This window comes from Babylonia areolata, chromosome 4 (assembly GCF_041734735.1).
Source record: "Babylonia areolata isolate BAREFJ2019XMU chromosome 4, ASM4173473v1, whole genome shotgun sequence".
NCBI classification, from domain to species: Eukaryota; Metazoa; Mollusca; class Gastropoda; order Neogastropoda; family Buccinidae; genus Babylonia; species Babylonia areolata.
Genome location: NC_134879.1, coordinates 12,902,210 through 12,914,800, shown reverse-complemented (window position 1 = coordinate 12,914,800; position 12,591 = coordinate 12,902,210). Strand labels below are relative to the sequence as shown.

Below are 12,591 nucleotides of genomic sequence, written 5' to 3'. Positions count from 1 at the left end.
ATCCATGTCGGCGTTTGGTGGGCTGTGGAAACAAAGAACATACCCAGCATGCACACCACTGAAAAGGGAGTATGGCTGCCTACATGGCGCGGTAAATAAACAAAACGGTCATACACGTAAAATGTTACATGTTGCCTGAAATCTGATTGAACGACATAGGAAATGAATGATGAGGGCCCAATGGCAGCCGTCAGTCGGCTGTACCCAGGCAGGCAGCCTGTTGTACAAATGACCCACAGCACTAAGAGCTTGGTATCCGACTGAAGATAGGTGCTGTATAAGTATCCATATCAAATCAGATCAAAAGCCTGATTTACACATAAACCGAACATGATGGTCAGTCCTTGAGAGGCTACCCTCGGTTTGTATAAAAACATGTTAAGAAATAAAAAGAAAAAGAAAAAAAAGAAAACAAAAAACCCCACAACTTTTTAAAGCAGACAAACAAATCATACTGAATCCTTCCTCCAGGAACTTCGGTGTCGGGAGGAGGAGCTGACCAAGACGGCCTTGCAGCAGAAGATTCACCAGGACTTGCTGAAGAAGCGGGAGGAGGAGCTGGCCTGCCGGGAGATCGACCTGCTGGAGAGGGAGCTGAGCATCCTCATTCTGCAGCAGGGGGCGCACAGGCCCAAGAAGCTGAAGAAGGGCAAGCTGCGCCTCAAGCTGTCCCGGTCTGGGGACGGGAAGGCCATCAGTCAGCCCTCCGGTAATTGTGTTGTATATTATATTAGGTTAGGTTAGGTTATATTATGTTATGTTATATTTTGTTCTGTTCTGTTCTGAGATATTGTGTTATGTTGGGTTTGTGTTGAGTTGGGTTGTGTTGTGTTATACTGTACGAGACTGTACTAGACTTTACTAGTCTATTCTCTACTAGACTGTACTATACTGTTACTGTACTGTATTATATTATATTATATTATATAATATTATTATATTGTATTTTCTTATATTTTCTTGTATTATATTATATTATATTGTATTGTGGTATACTATGTTATATTATGTCATATTGTAGTTTTGTATATTATAGTGTAGTGTAGTGTAGTGTTGTATAGTATCTTGTGTTGTGTTATGTTATGTTGTACTATGCTATACTCTTATATATTAGACTAGTCTGTACTGTACTGTACTGTACTGTACTGTACCATATTATATTATATTATTTTATATTATATTATATTATATTATATTATGTTATGCAATGTTATGTTGTGTTGTGCTGTGTTGTGTTGTTTTATACAAGACAAGACAAGACTAGACTAGACTAGACTAGAGTAGACTAGACTAGACTGTATGGTACTGTACTGTATTTTCTTTTTTTTTTATAGTACTGTACTGTATTTTCTTATATTACCCTACATTACATTACATTATATTACATGATATTATAGTATAGTATATTCATGTTATGTTATATTATGTAATTATTGTATTGTATTGTATTCCCTGCAGAGTCTGCACTAGTGGGTCACGGTAAGTATGTTACTTAAACATAATTTTAGGAAGAAAGTTTCCTTTTTATTATATTGTATCATATTATGTTCTGTTATATTTTATTATATTATATTTTATTATGTTATATATTATTTTTTGTCACAACAGATTTTTACTGCTCTTTGCTTTTTCCCTGCTGAGGCGTGTTATATGCTGTACTGTAGTGTATGTGTATTTGCTCACTTCATCATTCATTCATTCATTTTGCCCATCGCTCCTGGTGGAGCATAGGCCATCGACAACCCCTCGCCATCGCACTCTGTTCTGGGCTGTTCTGGCCATTCCAGTCCAGTTGGTCCCTTGCTGCTTCAGCTCTGCCTCGGTATCTCGCCTCTAGCTGTTGCGAGGCTGGCCTCTCTTGCTCTTTCCCTGCGGGTTCTGTCCTGACTGTAGCCACCTTGTCATACATCGTCCTGATATTCCATGTGGCTACTCGCGTTGTTGTCCTGGGTGTCATAAGGGGAGTCAGCCTTGCAGCTTCCTTTTGGCTTTCACTGCACCGCGTTATAAGTCTCCGGGATGGAGACCCTTCCTTGCCCAAGTGAATGTTTTGGTTCTTTGTCGTCGATGCTTCTGTAACTGGTCTTTTTTACAGGCAGGGTAGTTAACCCTACGCAAACCCCTTTATCCTCCGGGCGAGGTGGTCCTGCCTTAGTCGCCTCTTACGACATGCATGGCAGGGCAGTGGGTCTATTCTATCAGTGCCCAACCCACAGGGCATATTCGCTCACTTATTTATGTGTTACTATTTTATCGTGTGCGCAGATTTCCGTCACAACATCACAGTTCAGAGAGAGACCACCCCCGTGCCCAGTGATTTAAACAAACGCTACTTCCCTTCCTGTCCGGACTTTCTGCCTCCTTTGCCTGTGCAGCCACCACCTCGTTTCAAGGCCATGGCTTGTGAGTTATCTTTTGTAGGATATGTGTGTGTTTGTGGTGTGTGTGTGTGTGTGTGTGTGTGTGTATGTGTCAGTGTGTGTGTGTTTGTGTGTGTGCACGTGTGTGTCACGCAGCTTAAGCATGGATTTGTCAGCACAGGTTATGAATGTATGAATCCAGTAAAAACTGATTTAAATTTATCAACTCTGCTTGAACTGTCCCATTGTTTTCCAGACCCTACTTTATCAACTCTGCTTGAACTGTCCCCATTGTGTTGCAGACCCTACTTTATCAACTCTGCTTGAACTGTCCCCATTGTGTTGCAGACCCTACTTTATCAACTCTGCTTGAACTGCCCCCATTGTGTTGCAGACCCTACTTTATCAACTCTGCTTGAACTGTCCCCATTGTTTTCCAGACCCTACTTTATCAACTCTGCTTGAACTGTCTCCATTGTTTTCCAGACCCTACTTTATCAACTCTGCTTGAACTGTCTCCATTGTTTTCCAGACCCTACTTTATCAACTCTGCTTGAACTGTCCCCATTGTTTTCCAGACCCTACTTTATCAACTCTGCTTGAACTGTCCCCATTGTGTTGCAGACCCTACTTTATCAACTCTGCTTGAACTGTCCCCATTGTGTTGCAGACCCTACTTTATCAACTCTGCTTGAACTGTCCCCATTGTTTTCCAGACCCTACTTTATCAACTCTGCTTGAACTGTCCCCATTGTGTTGCAGACCCTACTTTATCAACTCTGCTTGAACTGTCCCCATTGTGTTGCAGACCCTACTTTATCAACTCTGCTTGAACTGTCCCCATTGTTTTCCAGACCCTACTTTATCAACTCTGCTTGAACTGTCCCCATTGTTTTCCAGACCCTACTTTATCAACTCTGCTTGAACTGTCCCCATTGTGTTGCAGACCCTACTTTATCAACTCTGCTTGAACTGTCCCCATTGTGTTGCAGACCCTACTTTATCAACTCTGCTTGAACTGTCCCCATTGTGTTGCAGACCCTGCTTTATCAACTCTGCTTGAACTGTCCCCATTGTGTTGCAGACCCTACTTTATCAACTCTGCTTGAACTGTCCCCATTGTGTTGCAGACCCTACTTTATCAACTCTGCTTGAACTGCCCCCATTGTGTTGCAGACCCTACTTTATCAACTCTGCTTGAACTGTCCCCATTGTTTTCCAGACCCTACTTTATCAACTCTGCTTGAACTGTCCCCATTGTTTTCCAGACCCTACTTTATCAACTCTGCTTGAACTGTCCCTTTGTTTTCCAGACCCTACTTTATCAACTCTGCTTGAACTGTCCCCATTGTGTTGCAGACCCTACTTTATCAACTCTGCTTGAACTGTCCCCATTGTTTTCCAGACCCTACTTTATCAACTCTGCTTGAACTGTCCCCATTGTGTTGCAGACCCTGAGCCAGACTCACCACCATCTGACAAAGCAGTGGGCAGAAAGAAAGGCAAGACGTGGGGCCCAAGCTCTGCACAGAACGGTCAGCGTGAGAGATCCTCCATGGTCCTGGCTGACCAGCAGTTGGCCCAGAGTGACCCACACCTGCAGGAGTCTGTGGACGGTGTAGGGGAACATTGCAGTGAGGGAGCATCCAGTGATCGTCATCGTAAGGATAACTTTTTCCCCCTCCTTTTTTGTATGTGTGTGTGTTGGTATTGCCATGACTATAATCTGTAATGTCCTGGTTTTGATTTGTTATGCCTAGACTGTAATTTGTAATGCCCTATGATTTGTTATGCACTGATTATGGTTTGTAATGACTATGATTTCCTGACTATGATTTATAATGCCCTGACTATGATTTAAATCCCCTATGATTTATAATGAGGTGGCTTTGGTTTGTAATGCCAGGATGATTATTTGTAATGTCATGATTTTGATTTGTATTGCCTTGACCATGATTTGTAATGCCCTGAGTTTGATTTTTAATGATCTGACTATGATGATGTGTAATGCTTTGACTAGTTCATATGCTAATCTTCTGTGAAAATATTATTTCCTTTAATGAACAGGGAAGAGGTTTCTCTAATGAGTATTGTGTCAACCTTTTCAGCTTTCCATACGAAAGACTATTAAATACTGCAGTAATTTGGCCATATCATATCTAATGATCTAATGCATGATAGGTATTGTTGTGGTGTGTGTAAAGGCAGGGAGTGGTAAAAGGAGAGACTGGTTTTTATCATAGGAATGATGACAGATGCTCTCTTTCACTTCATTGTCTCTCTTATTGTGTATTGTCTTGTCTGACATTCTCAGTTTGTCAGTCCTGCAGTGACAGTAATTTAAATTTGTACCTCTCTGTCCTGACTACATTCCATCACTGTGTATGTGGGTTTGGGATTGTGAATGTGTGTAATGTCCTTTCTCTTGCCCTTTTCATTAAAAAAAATAAGTTTGTGTTATTCCTCTGTCACAGAAAAACATAAAAAAAATGTGTTTCTTGTTGACAGACACTGAGGTGGATACGTCAGAGAAGAACCATGTCTCCCCCAAACGTGTCAACACTCATCCCTTGCCTCCTGTTGCCAGACTCAGGAAGGAGGGAAGCGTCAAACGTAAAACACTCAAGTCCGCTTTGCTTGAAATGTCATCAGTATTAGCTGCAGTTGGAGCTGGATTTGATGTCTGCCTTTCCAACACTGTGGCCATCCACCCTAATCTTCACTCCACCCGGCATCTTGAGAAGAGAAAGAAGAAGCGCTCTTTCATCAGCCACCGACGGGATGCTTACCTCGGGGCTGTGCGGGACGCGTTCATTGAACCAGAGAATGACTGGAGTTCATGCCGCGTACCACCGGAAGGGTACTGGCATAGTTTCCTTGGGGTCCAAGCTCCTCAGCGACCAAGTCTTATCATGAATGAGGGGGGCCTGGTGGGCTCCTCTACTTTCTACGTGTCGGCAGATCAAGGTGTGCAGAGCTCCCGTGGAGACGTGGAGAGTTTCAGTGATTTGTCAAAGTCTCCACGGTCCTCCTACACTGACAGCGTGTCTTCCGTCACCTCCAACACCTCCACCTCAGGACACACAGTCATATACAACCACCTGATCTCAGAGCAGCGTCAGTCTGATCACTCTGCCACACACTCTGTCCCGAGCTCTCCCCTCGGACTCTCACACCCCCCTCAGGCTCAGTCTGTGACAGGTGATGGTGTTGGTAACTTGCAGGGATGTCAGGCTGGCACGGCGGTCAGTTCTCTCACTCACAGACACTGCCCAGAGTCTTCCGATGTCAGATTACCAGAGACGTACCAAGCGGAAGGAGAGTGCTCTGACCTGGCGCTCAGTCAAACGGGGATAAAAACCACAGGCGCTCGCAGACCCACGACTCTGTCCATTGGAAGAGAGCACAACTACGTTCAGCTGAAGTACCCCTCCCCGTCCCCTTACAGCAGTGCTTCCTTTCAGCATGGTCGTGCCTCACCCAGGCTTCCCTTGCTGTCGTTCCCGTCAGACACGTCAGTGGGCACCCAGGACCTGTCCTACTTCTCTGCCCGCTCCCACTTCTCCCCGGGCAGCACGCCGCCCCATCTGCTGTACGACAAGACTCTGCTGGACATCGACGTGGAGGGACAGAGCACGGACATCACTCAGCCTCTGGTGTTTGCTGGGGGCCTGCCTTCAGTGCTGAGGGCCTCGGACCAATGGTTGATTCATTAGTGGTGGTTCTCTTTTGAAGGAGACTGGTTGTTTTTACCCACCCTCACTGTTTTTTTCCTCTCACCAGTATTCATTATTATGTTGTAATGTGGTAGTTGTCTGCCTGATACGTTAATTTGACTGCTTTATGTGAATTTCATGTTTGATTGTGTGTGTGTGTGTGTCTGTGTGTATGTGTGTGTGTGAGTGTGTGTGTGTGTGTGTGTGTGTGTGTGTTGTATCTGTAGCATTGTGCAATAAACAGCTGATATAGAAGAAGGCTATGAATATTGTGCAATGACAAAAAGCATTGAATTATTCAATGTTGACACAATACTAATGTTCCAGTGACATTACAGCTGTGGTGGTCATGTTTTCTCTGCATGAGGTTTTTGTTGTGTTCATATTTTACACCAATAGGTATAACTCGTATAGAAAAATAATGTATATGAAATCATGAACAATTATTGACTGTGTGCATTTTCTCATCACACTGTTTGAATCTGTATTGTTATTACATTTTCAGGTGCTCTTCTCAATCATGCTGAATGTATCAGTTCTGGCTTTGGGTATCTATTGACATATCAATACTGGGTAGGCCTGTGTTTGTGTGTGTGTTAGTGTGTGTTGGTGTTTGTTAGTGTGTGTGTGTGTGTGTGTTTATGTGAGTGTTAGTGTGTGTATGTGTATGTGTGTGTGTGTTTATATCTCTCTGCAGTGGTTAGAATAATTTTAGGACCATTAACTTACCATTCTCACACAGAAAAAGATCAAGGGGTAGTTTGACGAAATCAGAAAGTTAAGCCGAGAACATGAATGTGGCACAGAAATCATGATTTTGGTGAGTTGAAGGGCAGCTAAGAATAGATGAGAACGTGACACTCCCGGGATCGTTAAAATCCTCACATAAGCCGCATCATTGTATAAGCCGCAGAGGTTGAAGCTGGAGTAAAAAGTCGCGGCTTATGGACCAAACTTTACGGTACTTGAAATGAAATAATTGAACGAAATAAATGAGTACTTTAAAATATAGTTTTAGGAAAAAATACAAAATGTACTGGCTTTAGAGGCTGTGATGGTGTCGCAACTAAAGAATGTGAGAAGAGTAATGAGAAATTGAAAGACGGATGTTGCTCTTGCAATTCATGTTTTTTTACGTAAGGCAGGGAACTGTGCGGTGTTATAACACAGTGTGTGATAGGTCCTCTTTTTTTTTTTTTTCAAATTTATTGTGTCATAATTGTTATAGTGGGTGATCCATCTGTAGTGAAGAGTTGTTGCCAGTGTTATTCCATCTGACTATTTTACAGCTTAGCCTGGGTCTGTGTACAAAAAAGATCAAGCTATATTTATATTCGTCACATTTTTGCAGTGATATTTTTACAATCAGACAGTGGTCCCTAAATTCTTTTGAAGTGTGTGTGTATGTGGTGTGGGTGGTAAAGTGTGTTTTGTTTTGGTTTATCTGTGTATGTTCGTTTGTCTGTTTATCTTTAAAAAAAAGTTTTTGTGTGTATATAAAACAATTAAATTATTTAAAAATTGCCAAATATATGGCTGTGCTTTTGTTTTTTCTTGCGTGCTCCATATAGCTTTTTGTGGTTTTGGAAAGTTCATCTAACCTTGCTCATATACTTTATGCAAAATGAATGAGTGTATATTTATATATATATATCTATTATCATCATCATATTTTTTCTGTTATGGGCAGTTTTGAAATTTCAGATCAATTTGTATCAGTTGTTGACGCAGTATTACTGGTGATAGAGGTAATTGGAAATGCGATCAAACTGCTGCACTTGGTTTGTTCCGATAATGAAGAGGGGAGAGGCAAGACATGAATTTATTTCAACCTGATGGATGGAGGGGGAGGAAGGTGGAGGTTGGGGGTGGTGGGGGGCAGGAGCGGGGGGTGGGGTGGGGGACTCCATGACATGAGTTGTCTTCTTCTTCTTCGTTCGTGGGCTGCAACCCCCATGTTCACTCGTATGCACACGAGTGGGCTTTTACGTGTATGACCGTTTTTACCCCGCCATGTAGGCAGCCATACTCCGCTTTCGGGGGTGTGCATGCTGGGTATGTTCTTGTTTCCATAACCCACCGAACGCTGACATAGATTACAGGATCTTTAATGTGCGTATTTGATCTTCTGCTTGCATATACACACGAAGGGGGTTCAGGCACTAGCAGGTCTGCACATGTGTTGACCTGGGAGATCGTAAAAATCTCCACCCTTTACCCACCAGGCGCCGTCACTGTGATTCGAACCCGGGACCCTCAGATTGAAAGTCCACCGCTTTAACCACTCGGCTGTCGTGCCCGTCAATGAGTTGTCTGAGGAATGAAAGAGATGGGATGGGGAGCACTGCAGTTGGTGACCGATCAAGGGATATTGATGCCCAAAGTGTGCTGTACTGACACTTCTCAGTGAACATGTGGTCAGTCTGTGTGGGATGTCTTTGGTCATCAGCACTTCTGTATATTTATCTGTGTGCAATATTATGTATATATATTGATATTCTTTTAAGCTTATACTCAAAGCCTTTTCAGTCATACACACCATGTGATGTATCTTTTAACTCTTCTAACAGTTTAACTCACTCAGTACGGCCGGTCCTCTCTTCTCCTCTACACAGACCCCTCGGATGTCCAGTGGGTGTCTGAATGACCCAACCTTTGGCTTCCGTCGTCAGAATTGTGGTATTCTTTGCCAACATTCACCTCTTCAGTATAAGAGCCTTCCGCTCGCAATATTTTGATGATGGTAATTGGGGTGAAACGCTGTTAATATCGTCTCTTTCGTCGTTCATATGGAAAGAGTTAACCAGTCATATTTTCATTCATTTTATCCTTTGTGTGCACTTACTATTGACATTTGGAAAGTAAACAAAAACATCACCTTGGCAAAAAAACATAGCATAAATATCTCCAGGTGAAAAATCAGAGAACTGGAGATGATATAAAAGAATACATTTTTGAACAAAGATGTTGGATATTGACTCCAGCATCTACAGTGCAATGCTTTTATGATAAATCATACTTCGGGATACATGTGTTTAACTATAACTGACACTGTGAGTTTTTTTTTTACTTGGAGAAAGTTTTTGACAGCAGTGATATACAATACACAATACACAAACTTTATTGTCTATACTTTGGTACAGAGATTTTCTTTTTGGCAGCAGCACATGACCAACATAAGAAGAAAACAACAAACAAATAAAATGAATAAAATGAATAGAAAATAAAAAGATAAATTAAATGGCACCAAATGGAAATAGCTATATACAAATATACAGATGACTGAAATTTACGTGCCTCTCCATTTCAGTCAGCCAAACCGCATTGCACATCTACCCACACACACACACTCACACACACACACACACACACACACACACACACCATGCACACACACCATGGGCACGCACACATACACTCTCTCTCATCCCCTCTCTCTCTGTCTCTCTCTTCACAAGAAATGCAACTACAAAGATCAGCGTTCATTTATTTCATTTATTTGGAATATGTCTTAGAATCAGCAGGTAAACTAAAAGTGCCTGGTCTTCTTTTGAGCATCATTTTACTTACAATCTAAGGGTCCTGGGTTCAAATCCCAGTCATGTCACCCAGTGGGTGAAGGGTGCACATTTCTCTGATCACCCAGGTCAACAGATGTGCAGACCTTTTAGTACCTGAACCTCCTTTGAGTAATTTATGCATGCAGATCAAATATGCTTGTAAAAGAGCTTGTAAACGGTGTCAATATTTGGTGGGTTATGGAAACACCTACATATCCCACATTCACACACCTGAAAATGGAAGTTGGCTGCCTGAAAAGCATGGTATAAACAGTTATACATGAAAAAGCCCACTCAAAACGCACCAATAAATTTGGGCATGACAAGTCATCTTTTCACCGTTAGCTGCGTGAAATTTGGCCAAGCAGTGCAAACCGATAGGCCTAGTTTGCATCAGTTTGACATGGTAAATATATGTATCACCAAACATGGAGTATAATACAAACTCCTCCTCTCAGAACGCACCAATAAATTTCGAGTTGCAGTTCATGATAGCAGAAAAAGAAGTATATAACCTTCCAATACATCAATGCTGTGTGTGACAGATAAAAGCTTTGGTCATAAACTCAAGTGATGTGTCATCCTTCATGAAAAATAGTCCTTGTAAGTTGAACAACAACTAGATTAAATTCAGTTCTGTTTGCAGCCAGTAAGTGCCAAGGTCTCCACAGCATCAAAACAGCAGCTACATATTTGAAGCTGATAGGACTAGGTGTGCACTATAACTATTTGATAAGTGCCATAATTTGAATTTGTTTGAAATGAATGGGTGTACAATACCCTTTAGGTAGTGCCGTAATTTAATGGTGTTTGAAATCAGCACACAATGCCTTTTAAATGAGTATCAGTATTTCTAGTTTGTGGGACACTTGTTATTGTCCATGTTTGACCTGTGCAGCTAATCAGATGTAAACACTTTATCATTTGAAAAAAAAAAGTTAGTCAGTCAGTATGAGCACATCCGTGACTTTCAGTTTAATTAATAAACAGCTGACTCTTCACAACAGCTTTGAACTCAACATACAATGTACCTGCTTTATTCAATTTCACTTCAAAAACACTCTCTTGTGCAGTTTTGCAGCTTATATGATGCAGCTTATTTTGTGTGGTATTGGTATATTAATTGTATGTAAAACAAGTGTTCATTTTTTTCATTTTTGCTTGAAAGATTCACTGGTATGTTGAATGTATTCAATGTGTGTGTGCTTGTTTTTAAGATTTTTATTTTTATTTTTATTTTTTTTAATATACAAAAACATTTATGAAACTTGTGTGCGGTAGCACCTTTTCAGATGCCTACTGCAATAATGTATCTTATTATTGGTGAGTGATGGCTGGAATTGACTGGTCTTTAATTCTTATGCTTAGCTTCATGCATCCATATTTTTTTTTTGTTCTGTTTGGATACTCTTATCATAATAGCAGTGATCATAGTTTTTAATCGTAAATGGTAGGCATTTGTGATGAAAGAAAGGTGTTGATGAGAATGAAAGTGGGCAAACACACACACGTGCATGTGCACACACATTCTCTCCAGCTCTCACCCCCACCCTAGTCATTTTGCAGCCAGCTCCATTGTATCAAAGTATTCTCTCTAATAATATTTGGAATGGAAGATACTTGTCATTTTACTGTTGTCTTCAGCAACATTAGCTACTGAGTGCAATATTTTGTATGTAACAAGAAGCATACTCACTCTGCCTGCTGTAAAATTTTATTGTTGTTTTATTTTTCATTAAGTTTCCACAATGGTTTGTTTGTCACATTTTTACAATCTGTTATTTAATTGCTCTTTCAGCTAGTCTTTCTAAGAAGTGAATCTTAGTCATGTTGATTATCATAAGTTAAAAAAAAACGTTTTGCTTTGAAATGCTGATTCATATCATTTTGATTCTAGTATGGTTGTATGTGTGTGTGTGTGTGTATGTGTGCATTATAAGACTATAGATACAAAAAAAAAAGCAAAAAAAAAGCTGCCACACATGAAGGATGCTGTTCAAAGCTGTGATTACTCGCCCAAAATATTTATTCAAAAGAAGAATTGCAACAGACAATGTGTACAGTTTGTGTGTTTAGTTTCTAACCGACATTTATAGGAGCTTCAGTTTTGAACATGACCCTTTTTTTTTTTTCTTATTCATATTTCAGATGCTGAAAAGACAGCATGGTGATAAAAAGCTTCTGCTTTGTGCAATGCGAATACTGAAGTGTACAGTTTCATGTGATTCACTCTTATCTTTGGCTTTGTGGGCTTAATGATGTGAGTCAGGGGGAAGTTGTTTGCATCTGTCTGTCAAAATCCATGACATATGTTAGCTCAGAAACCATGGCAACATCAACGTTAATACTTTGCAACAACAACAACAAATATATATATATAAGCTGAAGTATATATATATGTTTTTTTTTTCACTGGCTAGTGTGATTGTTACCCAGGTTTAACAGTATTCATCATGAAGGCTTCTCCAGCAGGGAATGAAATCCTTGTGATGGGAAATTATGAGCTCCACCTGTCAAGTATGGAATTGGTTCAGTTGTGTTCTGTTGCAAATAATGGGATATAATTTTAATGTAGGTATATGAAACAACATGAACACTTTTTAGATTCTGAAATTGTTTATTTGTGTGTGAATGTGTATGTACATGTACGTGCGTGTAGGTTTTGTGAGTGAGTGTGTGTGTGTGTGTGTGTGTGTGTGTGTGTGAGAGAGAGAGAGAGAGAGTGGAGAATGTCCTTTATATTTAAACATAAGGTAAAAATTTGTATGTTTAGAAGTATTTCCTTGGACCAATCATCAGGGTGTAGATTGACCTCAGACAGTATTGTAGTTTATCATAATCAAATCTTAAGACACCGTGATTTTATAATGTTCGATGTTTACTGCTGGAAGTATACTGGTTGCATTCGATCAATCACAGTTTGTTTGGATTATGAGGATGATACTAAGTGCCTAT

The 12,591-nt window shown here is 40.7% G+C and overlaps 1 protein-coding gene across 1 annotated transcript in view; it reads left to right on the top strand.

The window, feature by feature from the left end:
• LOC143280869 (mitogen-activated protein kinase kinase kinase 11-like) overlaps positions 1-7,907 on the top strand; it is a 19,285-nt gene extending 11,378 nt beyond the window's left edge. Inside the window, exons 5-8 of the mRNA XM_076585601.1 lie at positions 472-709; positions 2,266-2,403; positions 3,812-4,021; positions 4,869-7,907. Of these exons, the coding sequence (XP_076441716.1) occupies positions 472-709; positions 2,266-2,403; positions 3,812-4,021; positions 4,869-6,076 (1,794 nt within the window). The 3' untranslated portion in view covers positions 6,077-7,907. The remainder of the gene's footprint in view (positions 1-471; positions 710-2,265; positions 2,404-3,811; positions 4,022-4,868) is intronic.
• The last annotated feature ends 4,684 nt before the right edge of the window (positions 7,908-12,591 follow it).